This window comes from Etheostoma cragini, chromosome 1 (assembly GCF_013103735.1).
Source record: "Etheostoma cragini isolate CJK2018 chromosome 1, CSU_Ecrag_1.0, whole genome shotgun sequence".
Taxonomy (NCBI): domain Eukaryota; kingdom Metazoa; phylum Chordata; class Actinopteri; order Perciformes; family Percidae; genus Etheostoma; species Etheostoma cragini.
This window is the reverse complement of record NC_048407.1, coordinates 13,002,915-13,015,225: the sequence shown is the minus strand read 5'-3', so window position 1 is coordinate 13,015,225 and position 12,311 is coordinate 13,002,915. Positions and strand designations below refer to the sequence as shown.

The window sequence follows — 12,311 nt, the reverse complement described above, 5'->3', positions numbered from 1 at the left end:
AGAGTCAAAGATTTGTGTCAGAGGGTTTTGGATGATATTTAAATAATAATATTAACTCCAGAGTACACACTTTTTAATGCCAAACAATATTTGCTTACATCAGCCATGATGTAAACGTTGATATCCATGTGTCATGTCATTTCATATTTGTGAATATACCCCTACCTTAATAAAAACAACTGATTGGGATGAACATGTGTTTATTTAAATACAATTGCTGTTATCCCCCTCAAAAAGTCACTTTGAGAGATTTCACTGCAGTTATTTAAGTGCAATCCATTTAATCAAGGGCACGTAGTAGGCCCATCAAAAGTCAACAAGAATATTAGACTGCTCACACACACGCAACTCAGTTCTCCGAGCTATGTTGGAAAGTTAAAGCCATAAAAGGCCTTGCATCTGTTTAATGTATTCTTCAGTTTTAGATTTCCCCCCACTCAGTTCAGAAGCCTCTGCAGTGTCCTGTTGCTGACGGCGCATGATGTCTTTGGCGATACGCATGCTGGCAGCCTGTCCGCCGGCCAGGTTGACTGCATGAGGTCCAACCTGTGGGTGGGGAGAATAATAGTACAGATTGTTGTTGAGACCTATATTTTTGTAACCCAAACCAGCCCTAAAAATACCTACCTGAAGAGCGGTGTACTGCCCCATCAGGTAGAGCGGGCAGCCTTCTGCCCACTGTAAGCTTTCTGATATGCACGGCCATCCGTCAATTACCTTCATGGAGGGACATGACGGAAACATTTTATGCATCTATTAGTGTCGCCTTGTTCAAGTTACATCCTGAAAAATTATTAAATTCGCAACCCACCTGAATGGGGAATTCCTTCATCACCTCAGAAAGCAATGGGTCCTGTTTGGCATCAAGTTTGCAGCCGGTGGCAAGCCAGATCATGTCTCCAGTCCAGTGGTCCCCTGTGCTGAGGGAGAGACTCCAGGCCTGGTCCCTGTAGCACCAGCTTGCCTCACTCACCTGGACAGTTGCATGCATTAAGATAAAAAAAACGTTCACGTACCTCACCGCATCTCATCTCAATCACTACACCCTCAACCTCACACCCACATGTACAAGCACCATTACCTGACAGTACGTCTTCACGTCCACCTGTCCATTCAGGATGAAAGGCTGTAGGTGGAGGTAGGCCTCCGGGGTGACAGCACCTCCTTTCCTCGCCTGGCGAATCATAGACAGCCGTTTGTGGAGGCTCCGTTCATTATAGAACTGCCGCAGGTAAGCCTGGCCGTCCATCTTGATGCCGTGCTCCACGTGGGAGTAACGACCTACCAGGCTCTCCACGTCGCCCACATCAAATTGCTTTAACTGCAGAAGAAACAAAGAGGACTGATTGTTTGTTGGAGGCAGAGAGACAGGTATGTCCACAGTCATGGTTGGTCTACATGCAGTTTCACACTGTCACTAGACCTGGAGGTGCTTCCTCATGACCCATGTCACCTGGCTGGCACCTTGCTGCAGGGCAATTGAGATCACATGAGCGCTGGTCAGACCTCCACCAACTACCATTACTCTCTGCCCTGCCTCACACACTACACACAATTCTACACACACATACACATACAGTGCAGTACAGTACTTGTAAAGGAAAGTGTTGCAGTGAGGATGGGGGTCAAATAACCTCTGAAGTCTGCAGAAGCACAGAAGGTGAAAGCATAGTGTTATTAACTATTCTGACTAAAAACACTGGCAATGGGACATTACATTTTATACCAATTATCCTCTGGGGCAATGCTTAATCATTGTTTTCCTGCAAAGCTTTTCTGTATTATTGGGATGTTACATAAGCCTTCTGACTCACCTGGAGTGGGAAAAGTCTCTTTCTGTCGCTGATTATCTGTGTCTTTGAGTTTTTGCAAAGCAGTCGGCAGGTTGTGCATGAGCTGCACTGTGTGTTGCAAACGCGCCTCTGGGTAGCGCTCTGCAATGCTTTTCACCCATTGAGGGATGTTTGCCATCTGGGCACGGGTCGGACCTGTCGCCATAATGACCTGGCACGCTTTTAGGATGACGCCATCTTGAAGTTGGACTTGAAAATATTTCACTCTCTTCTTCCCAGTCCCTCTCATGGCCTCACCCTCTTTTATGGAGTCAGCCTCTTCTTTCACCTCTTCCTTGTCCTCAATCACAGGGGTGATGTGCTCCACTGTTCCCTTCACCTGCACTTTTTCCAAGTTGAATCTCTCCACCTGCATGTTCAGAGTTAATATATCAGGAAATAGCAATGCCCAGAATAAGGTGCTTGAAGGACAATGTTGCCATTAGCTCATGTTTTTCCACTTTAGACCAAAACCAACAATGTGTTTATCCGTCCATCACTACTTTCCCTGCCATGAGTGCAGTACTCATCCACAATCTCTTTGTTCCCACTGGATTCCTTACAAAAGAGTCACAAATATGTGTTTTTTTGTGTCATTTTGGACGCAATATAATGCCAGTGTTTAATATATTGTTTAATAGAAGTGTGTAATTATATGTTCTTTCTATATCTGCAAATATTCAACTCCAAAGTTTGTTAAGCTACAACATATTTAACACTAAAACTTATTTAGATGCAGATTTTCATGCTTTTCACACGCATGCACACATACACACACACACACTCACACACACACACACACACACATATACTTTGTCCTACCTGATCTTTGAAGAAATCCACACTAAGTTTGGTTCCTGGAAGACTGAAGGATAAACTCTTCTTGAGTGTTGAGGTGATGTTGAGACGTTTCTTCTCTTTCCTGCCGAGCCTCGTGTCATTAAAAAATGCATTTTTGTCCAGAATGTAAACCTGGTCTGGAAGACTGTGAAGCTCCGCTGAACGATCCGACTTTAAAACAAACTCCTGCAGCGCTTTCTGACAAAGAAAACATACACGCACGTCGCACATGCTTAATTATGATCACATTGTAAAAGCACTTTCGTTGCTTCTACTTCAGGAGAGAAAGCTGTGTGTTTACCTTATTGAGAGGGTCTGTGTGCACCAGTGTGTGTGAGCGCAGATGAGGGATGTTCAGAGCTGTGAACTGGCTCTCCCACAGAGTGGTCCACTCGCCATAAGAATCTACCACTTGGAGATTCAGCAGGGGGCAATTGACCCTCTCTGATTTCGTTGACTTTGCTAGTCGATCCTCCATTGTCAGGCCTGCAGGGACTACACACAAACCACATGAGATTACAAATGTAAGGCCACATGCTGTAGGGAGTAAAAATGGTTTGTCATATGCATGTCAAAATGAGGAAGTGCAAACAAGCCAAAGGTAGTTTATTTGGGGTTTTATTTGGTTTTATTGTCAAGTAGGTTGGCTCCAGGTTTCAGAACTCTAGTTCACCTCCTCCATCTCAGACTGCAATTCAAATTTAATGAATGAAAGAAGTATACGTATGTAAATATAATTTACACTTTGTTAATCCTGCAAGGAAAATTGTAATGGTTCATTCAGTCTAACTAAAACCAATACTACTGCTAATACATACGAAATGATGACTTAAATCAAGATTATGTCAGGATCAGTAGAAGCTGATAAGAAAACAGTGTTATGGCTGCATTAAAAAAGTGGCGAAAAAAACTATATGTTTAACATGTTTGTCATGATGTATGATAATCACTCCAAATTATCAAATTGTGTCTTATACTTATGATTTAGTGAACAAAAGCAAGCACACGGTACCAGCTGTCACCCTCCTCTTCTTCTTGCCACTGCAGCGTTTGTTGTTCGATGTATCTGGGTTCGTCTGAGGCCTTGGAGGGTCTGAGAGGAACCGGGGGAAGTCATGTCCGGGTTCTGAACTTGGTTCAGGGTCAGGGTTTGATAGCAAGCTAGCAAGGGTCAAGGCATGAGGGCCACCCCCTATTATCAACACATCCAGTATCACCATCTGAAACACACACAAAGAGACAGTTCCAACAGGATAGTATTGTACCCAATACAGTTACAAACCAGCATTGGAAGCTTAGTAGTACTTTAAAGCCTATTCTGTAACCCGAGTTAGTTCCTTAAACTGCAACACTCTCACTCACAGATTTTGTGCCATCTGCAGGGATTTCAACTTGCTACTAGTCCACTTCTCCAATTTCTTGGCTCCTCTCCATAGACCTTTTCACAGATATAAACATTCTAAATGGACCCAAGCTGATTTCCTGTTGCAATATATGTGAATGACATCAACTGACAGGATGTAAACAAGGGGCCAAGCTGAATTCCATTGAAAAGGTCGTACACACCTTTTCAATTGCATTGCAGTTGTTCCTGAGACTCTAGATTTCTAAAACTATAGATTTCAATTTCAAACAACACAGTGTGACCAAGCTCCATCTGATTAGTTCAACTGACTTATCATCCAAAGCAGACACCAGTGTTAAGTAAAATGCACAAAAGAGGTCAACATTACTTCACCACCTTCTTCAGCTACTAAAATGACAATTTCTTTCTCAGCAGTTAGACACACACATCACGCAGAATAGACAGTACAGTGGATGTTCAGTGTATTACAGTACCTGGTTGAGTTTGGATTGATAACTTCTGAGACGGTGGAAACAGTGCTGCAGTGCAGTTCTGGACCTGAGAGTTTGCGACCTGAAGGTTTGCGACACTGGCGTGTGCTTCTCATGTAACTCAATCCACATCTGCGTCTACAGATTTAGCTGACTTCACTGGCTCGACAGGGAACGCTGGAAATAGCTTCAGAGTGTGTGTGTGTGTGTGTGTGTGTGTGTGTGTGTGTGTGTGAATGTGCTTGTAAAAGGTTAGTCAAACAACTCAAAACTTAAATGTAACAAAAACATTAAATGTTACAGCACACAAAACATATTTTCTTTCTCTTGTTTTCTGTTATTTAACCAGGTAAAAGTCTCATTAAGACTAAAAAATATATATCTTACAAAAACAACACAAAGAACGAGGCAACTGTGATATGCTAGAAAGGAGTTTAAATAACATCAGTAAACAGCAGTAAAACGCAACACACATTAAGGGATGTTGATTGAGAAACATCATAAATAACATAAAACACATTTTACTCCAAAGTGAGTACTTTTACTTTTGATACCTGATATTGCTAACAATTAGCTGATAATGCTGACTTTTATTTAAGTAAGGTTTTGAATGCAGGACTTTTACCTGTAATGAAGTATTCTCACATTGTGGTCTTAGGACTTTCACTTCCACCACTAAGTGTACACAATGAAACATTTCTTGAGAACATAAGTACTCAAAAAAGTAGATCAGTGTTATTTAATGAAGTAAAGACAAAAGCTGTACAAGCATGTTTTTGTTTTCTATATTTACCTTTTAAAATATAAATAAAATACCACCCTGACACGGTGTTACAGTGACCATGATGAAGAGCGGTTAATTATCCCTTCCGTTTCTAGTTGGATAGTTCATTATTGAACCACACGTAGTACACATTTGTATCCACTGAGGAGCAATTAGCCGTTACAGAGGAAGTTATTTCCTTCCATTAGTTCCCATGTCAAATGTGTTCCAAATGTGACATGATGTAAAACAGACGGTTGCCATTTCCTCTTCTCTCTTTTTAGGGTTTTATGTTTGAAAGTTACTGTAGTAGCTGGCAAGGTGTCAGGGTACACAATTAAAAAAATTAAGGAAGTAAACATCCAGTAAAAGAAGTAAAATGTGTTTTATATGACATGTATACTCTACTCTTTATTGCAGTACAATGTGAGAGTAAGATCACTTGTCTGCATACATTCTTTGAACAGACCTCTGCTGATGTTAGTGATTTTGCTCAGTGTTGAACATCTAAATTAACAATAAAATAAAATGTATTAACTCATGAACTCTCACATCTCTCTCCTCAAGATTTGTTTTCTGAATAAATCCACCCAGTGTCCCCTTTTGCATTTAAGATTTACTAATCTTTATTCACTTCCTCTTCTGACATCAGTTCCGCATTCAATGCTGTGTCATTGGACCCTCAGTCCTACTTCCCCTTCGGATCATTAAAGCAGAAGCACAAACCCCCTGAAGGCTATTAAAGGCCGGCACTGTCACTCATTTCAGTTGTTGGCGTTATCATCAGCGGACACTGTTAGCACCATGGATCTGAAGGTGGGTGACGAAACCTCACAACATGGAACACCGCTATATGTGAGATACATTTTCAAAAGGCATGATTGTGTATATTGGTTGATGTTAAGTCTGTTTATTTATTCCCAAACATCAGGACTCTCTGGTTAAGGGAGGCGTGTTGATCGTCCACCAGATCAATGAAGGAAAGCACCAGTATGAAGTGGACAATGTTATGAAGAACAAACTAGCGAGTGGAGAAAAAGCTTTTGTCAGGTATAAATCTGACACAGTGTTTAGCAGACTCAAGTTACTCACTGAGTGACAGAGACTAATTAGCAAAACAACTAAGCTGTGCAAAAGCCAGTGAAAAAGAGTACAGAAAAAAAGAGAATGAATACACAAGTTTAAAAATCTGTTCCAACTTTGGCAGAAAACTGTGTATTAACATAGAAAATAGGTTTTTAGGAGCTTTATTTAACATAACTTACAAGTTATTTAACAGATTTTTCACTTTCTTAGAGGTCATTATTTCTGCAGTTTTAAAGATGTGAAAAAAGAAATGATCCAGATGCTCTGCAGCTCTTTTCTAGAAGTAGGCAATAATATTTGGGACACAGAGGCGTAGCAGCATGTTCAGTGGCAACAGTTTATTTTTCATGCTAAAAGGGGAAGTCTGCTTGAAAGCAAACACAGAAATGCCTGTTTTACTGCATGAGGAGATACACTGGTCAAATGGAAGGATTTTTCCCATTATTGGCTCATCACACATTTTGGTAACATTAAAATAGTCAATAGTAACAACTGCAAACTCTCAATGAAGTACATGACTTATCTTGTTTTTTTCTCAGGAGAGGAGACAAACTGATGCAGATAAACGGCATGGACCTGCAGGATCTCACACCTGAGGAGTTGGCCCAGTTGTTAGCTAAAGATAATCCAATGCTGGTGAGTTCATCGGCTTCCAGTCTTGCACCCAACACCTGCAAGAGAGAGTTTCTATTTCAGACTTATTCTATTTCAGTTTTTCAGTTGGAGAAGGCAGCAATTGTGGTATTAAACAAATCTGTTGTTGCTCATTAATTTAAAGGGAACATATCTTGAAAAACACACTTTTTCAGTGCTTGTGCACACATTTGGGTATCTGGTGTGCAGACCAACCCACGCACTGTGAAATAAGACAACCCAGTCAGTTTTTTGATGTGAGGTCAGAAACATGGGATTCTGTGCTAGAAATGTAGACGCACCCTAGCGGGTGAGTTTAGCAACTCTCTGTTGGCTTGCGAGCTGGGAAATTCTGGTCAGGTCAACCATGCTGTGTATAGAGTCGGTGGGCGGGCTTAATGTCATGACGGCAGAGTTGCGACAGTTCTGCGTGAATTCCCTGCTACTTGAAAACCAAGAAGATGGCCGCTGCTGCTGCTGCCTGGCTGCTACTCTGGAAGACCTGGAGTTGAACTTTCTGTTGAGAAAAAAACAAAGAACAGCACTTAAGTCATTCTTAAAAAAGGAAGGTGTGTTTGTAGTTTTGCCAACAAAAGTTTAATCAACTAACGGTTTATCCCGCCCCTCAGATGGAACCCTGCCGAGGTTGAGTTCCCAGACCCTGGCTGGTCAGACTAATTCAACAAGCCATTCACATTTCGCTCCCCTTCATCACATGCTGGCTCATTAGAATACCGCCCCCGACTGCGGATCTCTTTTTGAGTATTTTAGCTTGAGAACTAGCTTTGGAAACTGTGTTTTTCTCACAAGCCAAGCAGAGCAGACTGGGATTTTCAGGACAGGGGGAATTAAATAAGAGAGGGTGAAATAAGGGCATGTTAGCATGTTCTGACAGAAAGTCTGACAGAGAGTTTGAACCTGAAAATGAGCATGACGTGTCCTTTAACAGAATAATCCACCATGCCAAACTGTCCCATTGTTATACATTATAAGCCATTGTCTCCAACATACATGTTTGGCTGTCAGAATTCTTTGGTGGCCGACAGTGGCAAACGCCCTGCAACCTGAGAAAAAACATGCAAATTGATTTAACACAAGCAAATTAATTAAATTTTACGTTAATTACAACGTAATTAATAGATCAATAGATTGATGGAGATCATATACTGTAAATATTAAGTCTATGTTTGAGATATGTTTTCTCTCAGTTGGTGGGTGTGTCCTGGCTCAGGTCACAGGTGATACTCAATCAGCAGAGACGTGTCTGTAAACTCGTAATAAAACATTTAAAACTGCATTAGCGTTTAACGTTGACGTTAGTTTAAGCCATATTACATGTGAGAGGGTCCGAAAGGCGCATCACTAAAGTGTAGGCCTCCTCAAATGTAATATTCTGATCATACAACAACGGTCACCAAGAAAATAAGTAATTTATCTGTAATCATATTCTGGAGCAATTTGCTCTTAAAATTGTTTTCAGGGTCGTGTTCTTTTCTTTTTGCATCGTTTCCATATTTGCAGCGTGTTTATGCACTCGGTTGTGTTGTGTGTCTTTGCAGCGCGTTTGCTGAACGCTGCGCATGTGTTGTCTAATTAATGAAGTTGTTTTCTGTATTTGCTGGTGTTTTGTCTATTTGTATGTTGTTGTTTTTAAGTTGCAGGGTGTTGGCCACTGTCGGCCACCGTGGCTTTCACATAACAAAAACATCTTTGAGTCTTTAAACAATAGTTTTTTTTATCCTGTTAGTAATTTGGATGGATGAAAATTAAACTAGGTGAACTTTTCTGGCATTAGAAGTTGAAATTACACTGATGACTTGACTAGACTGTTTTCATATAAAATCACATTGGATAAAGGAAGGTCAGTCAATTTTCTGCAGAAAAATTACTCAGGGTCTTTCGATTGAACAACAATTTGACAAATCAGTCCGAGGAAATACACAAGACACTGTTCCTATTCCAGTGTTCACCAGTGGAAGGACACACACATTGTGACTTTGACAGTAGGTGGTTGTGTAGGTGCTTTGAGGTAGAATTCTCACACAGCCAACAACAGACACATACTGAACAATCAATCTGACCCCACATCTTTTTTTCCCCCCTTTTTAGACGGTGCACAAAGCCAGCAGGATGAAGAAGCACACTGAGCAGTCCTTCCCAGCTGAGGACACTTTATATCCCGTCTCCAAAGAATCCACAATACTCAGTTTCAGAATGGAGATGAGGAGGGAGACAGACTTGGAGAATGAAGTTTGCCAGGAGGGAGAAGGAAAGGAGGATGTGGGTACAGAGGAGGACATTTGCCAAGCAAAAAATGAGGTGAATGGGGAGAGGGGGGACCTGCTCATTGTTTCCATGAAGAAAACCAGCATCTCTGTGGTGAGAGGGAGGGGCTGCGACAGTGGGAGCCCCTGTAAAGGATGCCCTGGGACAGGATGTACCTTTAATGATGTTGTCTTGGTGGCTGAATCCAGCAAGGTGGTGCTTGGTAAGTAAGTTGGGTTTTAGTCTCTAAACTTCTACTTTAATTGTATATATATATATTTACACAGATCCTCCTGAGGTTCCCTTTTAAAGAAATAAACATAATAAAAGTCCGGTGACAACCATGGATCACCAAACACTCTCATTTGAAATTTTGAAAAACTGAAGCATTTTCTGAATGGGTTTAGTGCTAATTCTTAAATAAACTGTACAATAAAGTTGTAACAATAACAGTGCTGAAAACAGCACTCTTTCTTATCTTACAAAAAGTTGAACCTACATGTCTTAGACGGATCCCAAAAACGTGCATTATGTATTAAAATTAGATTAGAGAAAAGTCATTTAGACCACTATTGGGTGGTGTAATTCCATTCTTTTGGTAAAATATATAAAATAGCAAGGAATCTATCATCCTTGACCTGTTTTTTTCTTACACACAGGGTATTAATTATAAACTACACGCCATTTGTGTGATTGTTCCTTTCAGTTCCAAGAGGAGGTGACAGTTTCAAACAGCTAAAGTCGTTGGAGACTCCAATCGAACATGTGGTCTCTCACTATTACCTGAGAGCTCTCTGTTCGCAAAGCAGAGTCTATGCTTCACCCAACCCAGGTTTGTCCTTCAGAGCAGCAAGCAGCGACATCCATTTACAGTAATCCTAGATGACTTTTGGATTTCAGTTTTCAATTGATTTGTAAAATTGTTTTCATTTTGTTTGTGTTCAGAGGAGATGACCATCTACTTGTACAAGTCAAACACTTCCTTTAGAGGAATGCCAGTGGTCCTAAACTTCAGCAAGACCAACTGCTTCCTCAGGTGCTGCAAGGAAGGGGAGAGGGTGTTCCTGCAAGTGGAGGTAATAACTGTTACTGAGTGAGTCAGTTCATGCACACATAACTAAGTTTAAGGTCAACCTGACTTGAAATGTATAAATCTAACATCTGTGTACATTCCATCTGATAAATACCATGAAATTACCATTAAAGGCATTTATGGCCCCAAAAGGATGAATCCAACTGACTTTAGTCATCCTTGGACCTTTCCTCTAGCGCCACCTTGAGGTTCCCATTTGTGTTTCTTTTTTTTTTTTTCATCATCAGGGAAACATGAATGTATTGACAACATGTGAGACAATCCTTCTTATAGATGTTGAGATTGGATTTCACTTGATAAATTAAAATTTGAACTGCCCAAATCTTTGTTGGTCAAGCAGCATATTTACAGATCGAGCACATATTTCATATTTAGGCTAGTATCAATTAAGTATGCCTACTTTAAGGTCAACACTTATTTTTATGCAGTTTCTATATGCAGTATCTGTTTAAAGAGAGGGGCAAAGGAAGAAAACATGGAAGTAGTTATAGTACTGTGAGGTGAGAGTTTTATTATTCGGAATGCAACACACTGAAAATATTTCCCCTTATGGTTGCCCTATGGTATTGGGCTCAGACTGTATATTAAGAGGTATTTATGGACATTTTTGACCTGATTCTGGCGCTACAGATTGTTATTAATTGGAAGTTTAACAAGTTGATTATGATAATTGTGATACTCGCAAGCAAAGTAATCATCATGTTCAATCATGTTGTTGTAGACATGCGAAAAGCAGAGGCTGAAAATTATCTCTATGAGTGATGAGAGCACCCTCTCCTTCGTCTTCTACATGAAAGCCGACCGGACGAGACGGCGGAAGTTTGAGTCAGCGCTGCATGGCGGCTGGTTCATTCAATTAGACAACCACTTCGAGTCAGTTGACATGGCAACCCTAGATGAGGGGACGGGAGATGAATCGTTCCTCTTCCTCATTCAGACGTGATGGCTGGTCCCTTTCATCAGGTGTATTTGGAGTTCTCATTCAAGTTTTCCTTTTAAAATGACCTTGTGGATGTCTATTGTGACTTAATATTAAACAAAAGAAAAATATGAAAGGAGATCTTTTGTGTGACCCACCTTTCCAATGACAGAGACCCACGTCACTGTGTCAAATTCTGCTATTGCAGATGTGCGTAGATATGTATCATACAACCATATCTAATTAAAAATATGCTTTGGGTGTGTGTATAATCACATTTGATGTTTATGAATGAATATTTTGTGTTCAGGGGATGGAACTTTCATTTAAAAAGCATATGTTCAAAATAAAGATGATGTGATAATAACTTTATTTATAAAATTTTCTAACATACACATTTTTAAGAGATGTTTAAGAGATGAAAATTACACACAGTATAAACTATAAACATGAGTTCTACGTATTACCACGAGCATTAATCAAGTTCTGAATGACTAGTTATATAATGTTATATGTAGGCTACTACAGTTTATATATATGTGTACTGCATACAGATACAGGTTGGAAAATCCTTTTGATTACATTTCCTGGACTTGCTTGATATTCTGTCATATTATAATGTCAACATGTATAGAAGTATGTAAATAAGATGTATTTCGCTTCTTTTAACATATGGGGATCTTTGGAATGCATTGGTGGTAAACACTGTATTTTGTGTATTTTACAGTAAGAATAAGTGTGAAACCCGTTATCACATTATTTGGAAAATTCAATATTTCAATAATATACATGAGGGATATATTTCAAATAAACTTAGCATTATGCAGTAAATGACAAATTTCTTTTGATTGAAAATAATGTTTAGTATTATATTTCAAAACAAGCAAAAGTATCAAATAGTATTATACAAATGTCTGACAATCAAAGCCTTTTATAGAACTTTAAAATATTAAAAAGTAATATGAACAAACAATTATTTTTATTTTAATCAACTATACTGAATTTGACCTGCCAAATGCAATTTATTTTGGAATTATATAAATA

At 39.8% G+C, this 12,311-nt stretch overlaps 2 protein-coding genes across 3 annotated transcripts; one reads left to right on the top strand and one right to left on the bottom strand.

Moving 5' to 3' along the window:
- Positions 1 to 202: 202 nt before the first annotated feature.
- zgc:113276 (uncharacterized protein LOC553748 homolog) lies at positions 203 to 4,664 on the bottom strand. Of its 2 annotated transcripts, XM_034878755.1 has the most exons (10): positions 4,512 to 4,664; positions 3,685 to 3,892; positions 2,974 to 3,167; positions 2,655 to 2,870; positions 1,815 to 2,202; positions 1,424 to 1,557; positions 1,082 to 1,321; positions 812 to 973; positions 628 to 717; positions 204 to 546 (listed from the first exon to the last, which is right to left on the bottom strand). In XM_034878755.1, exons 1-10 carry the CDS (start codon positions 4,638 to 4,640, stop codon positions 376 to 378), a joined length of 1,932 nt encoding a protein of 643 aa, XP_034734646.1. In that variant the 5' UTR covers positions 4,641 to 4,664; the 3' UTR covers positions 204 to 375. The 2 variants fall into 2 exon arrangements, with proteins under 2 accessions (XP_034734656.1, XP_034734646.1); XM_034878765.1 differs by lacking the exon at positions 628 to 717 and having other exon boundaries at positions 203 to 546.
- A 1,322-nt stretch (positions 4,665 to 5,986) lies between these two features.
- On the top strand, positions 5,987 to 11,618 carry il1fma (interleukin-1 family member A). Its single transcript, XM_034876463.1, has 7 exons — positions 5,987 to 6,087; positions 6,203 to 6,321; positions 6,897 to 6,993; positions 9,100 to 9,478; positions 9,962 to 10,087; positions 10,201 to 10,331; positions 11,070 to 11,618. Exons 1-7 carry the CDS (start codon positions 6,076 to 6,078, stop codon positions 11,289 to 11,291), a joined length of 1,086 nt encoding a protein of 361 aa, XP_034732354.1. The 5' UTR covers positions 5,987 to 6,075; the 3' UTR covers positions 11,292 to 11,618.
- Positions 11,619 to 12,311: the final 693 nt, after the last annotated feature.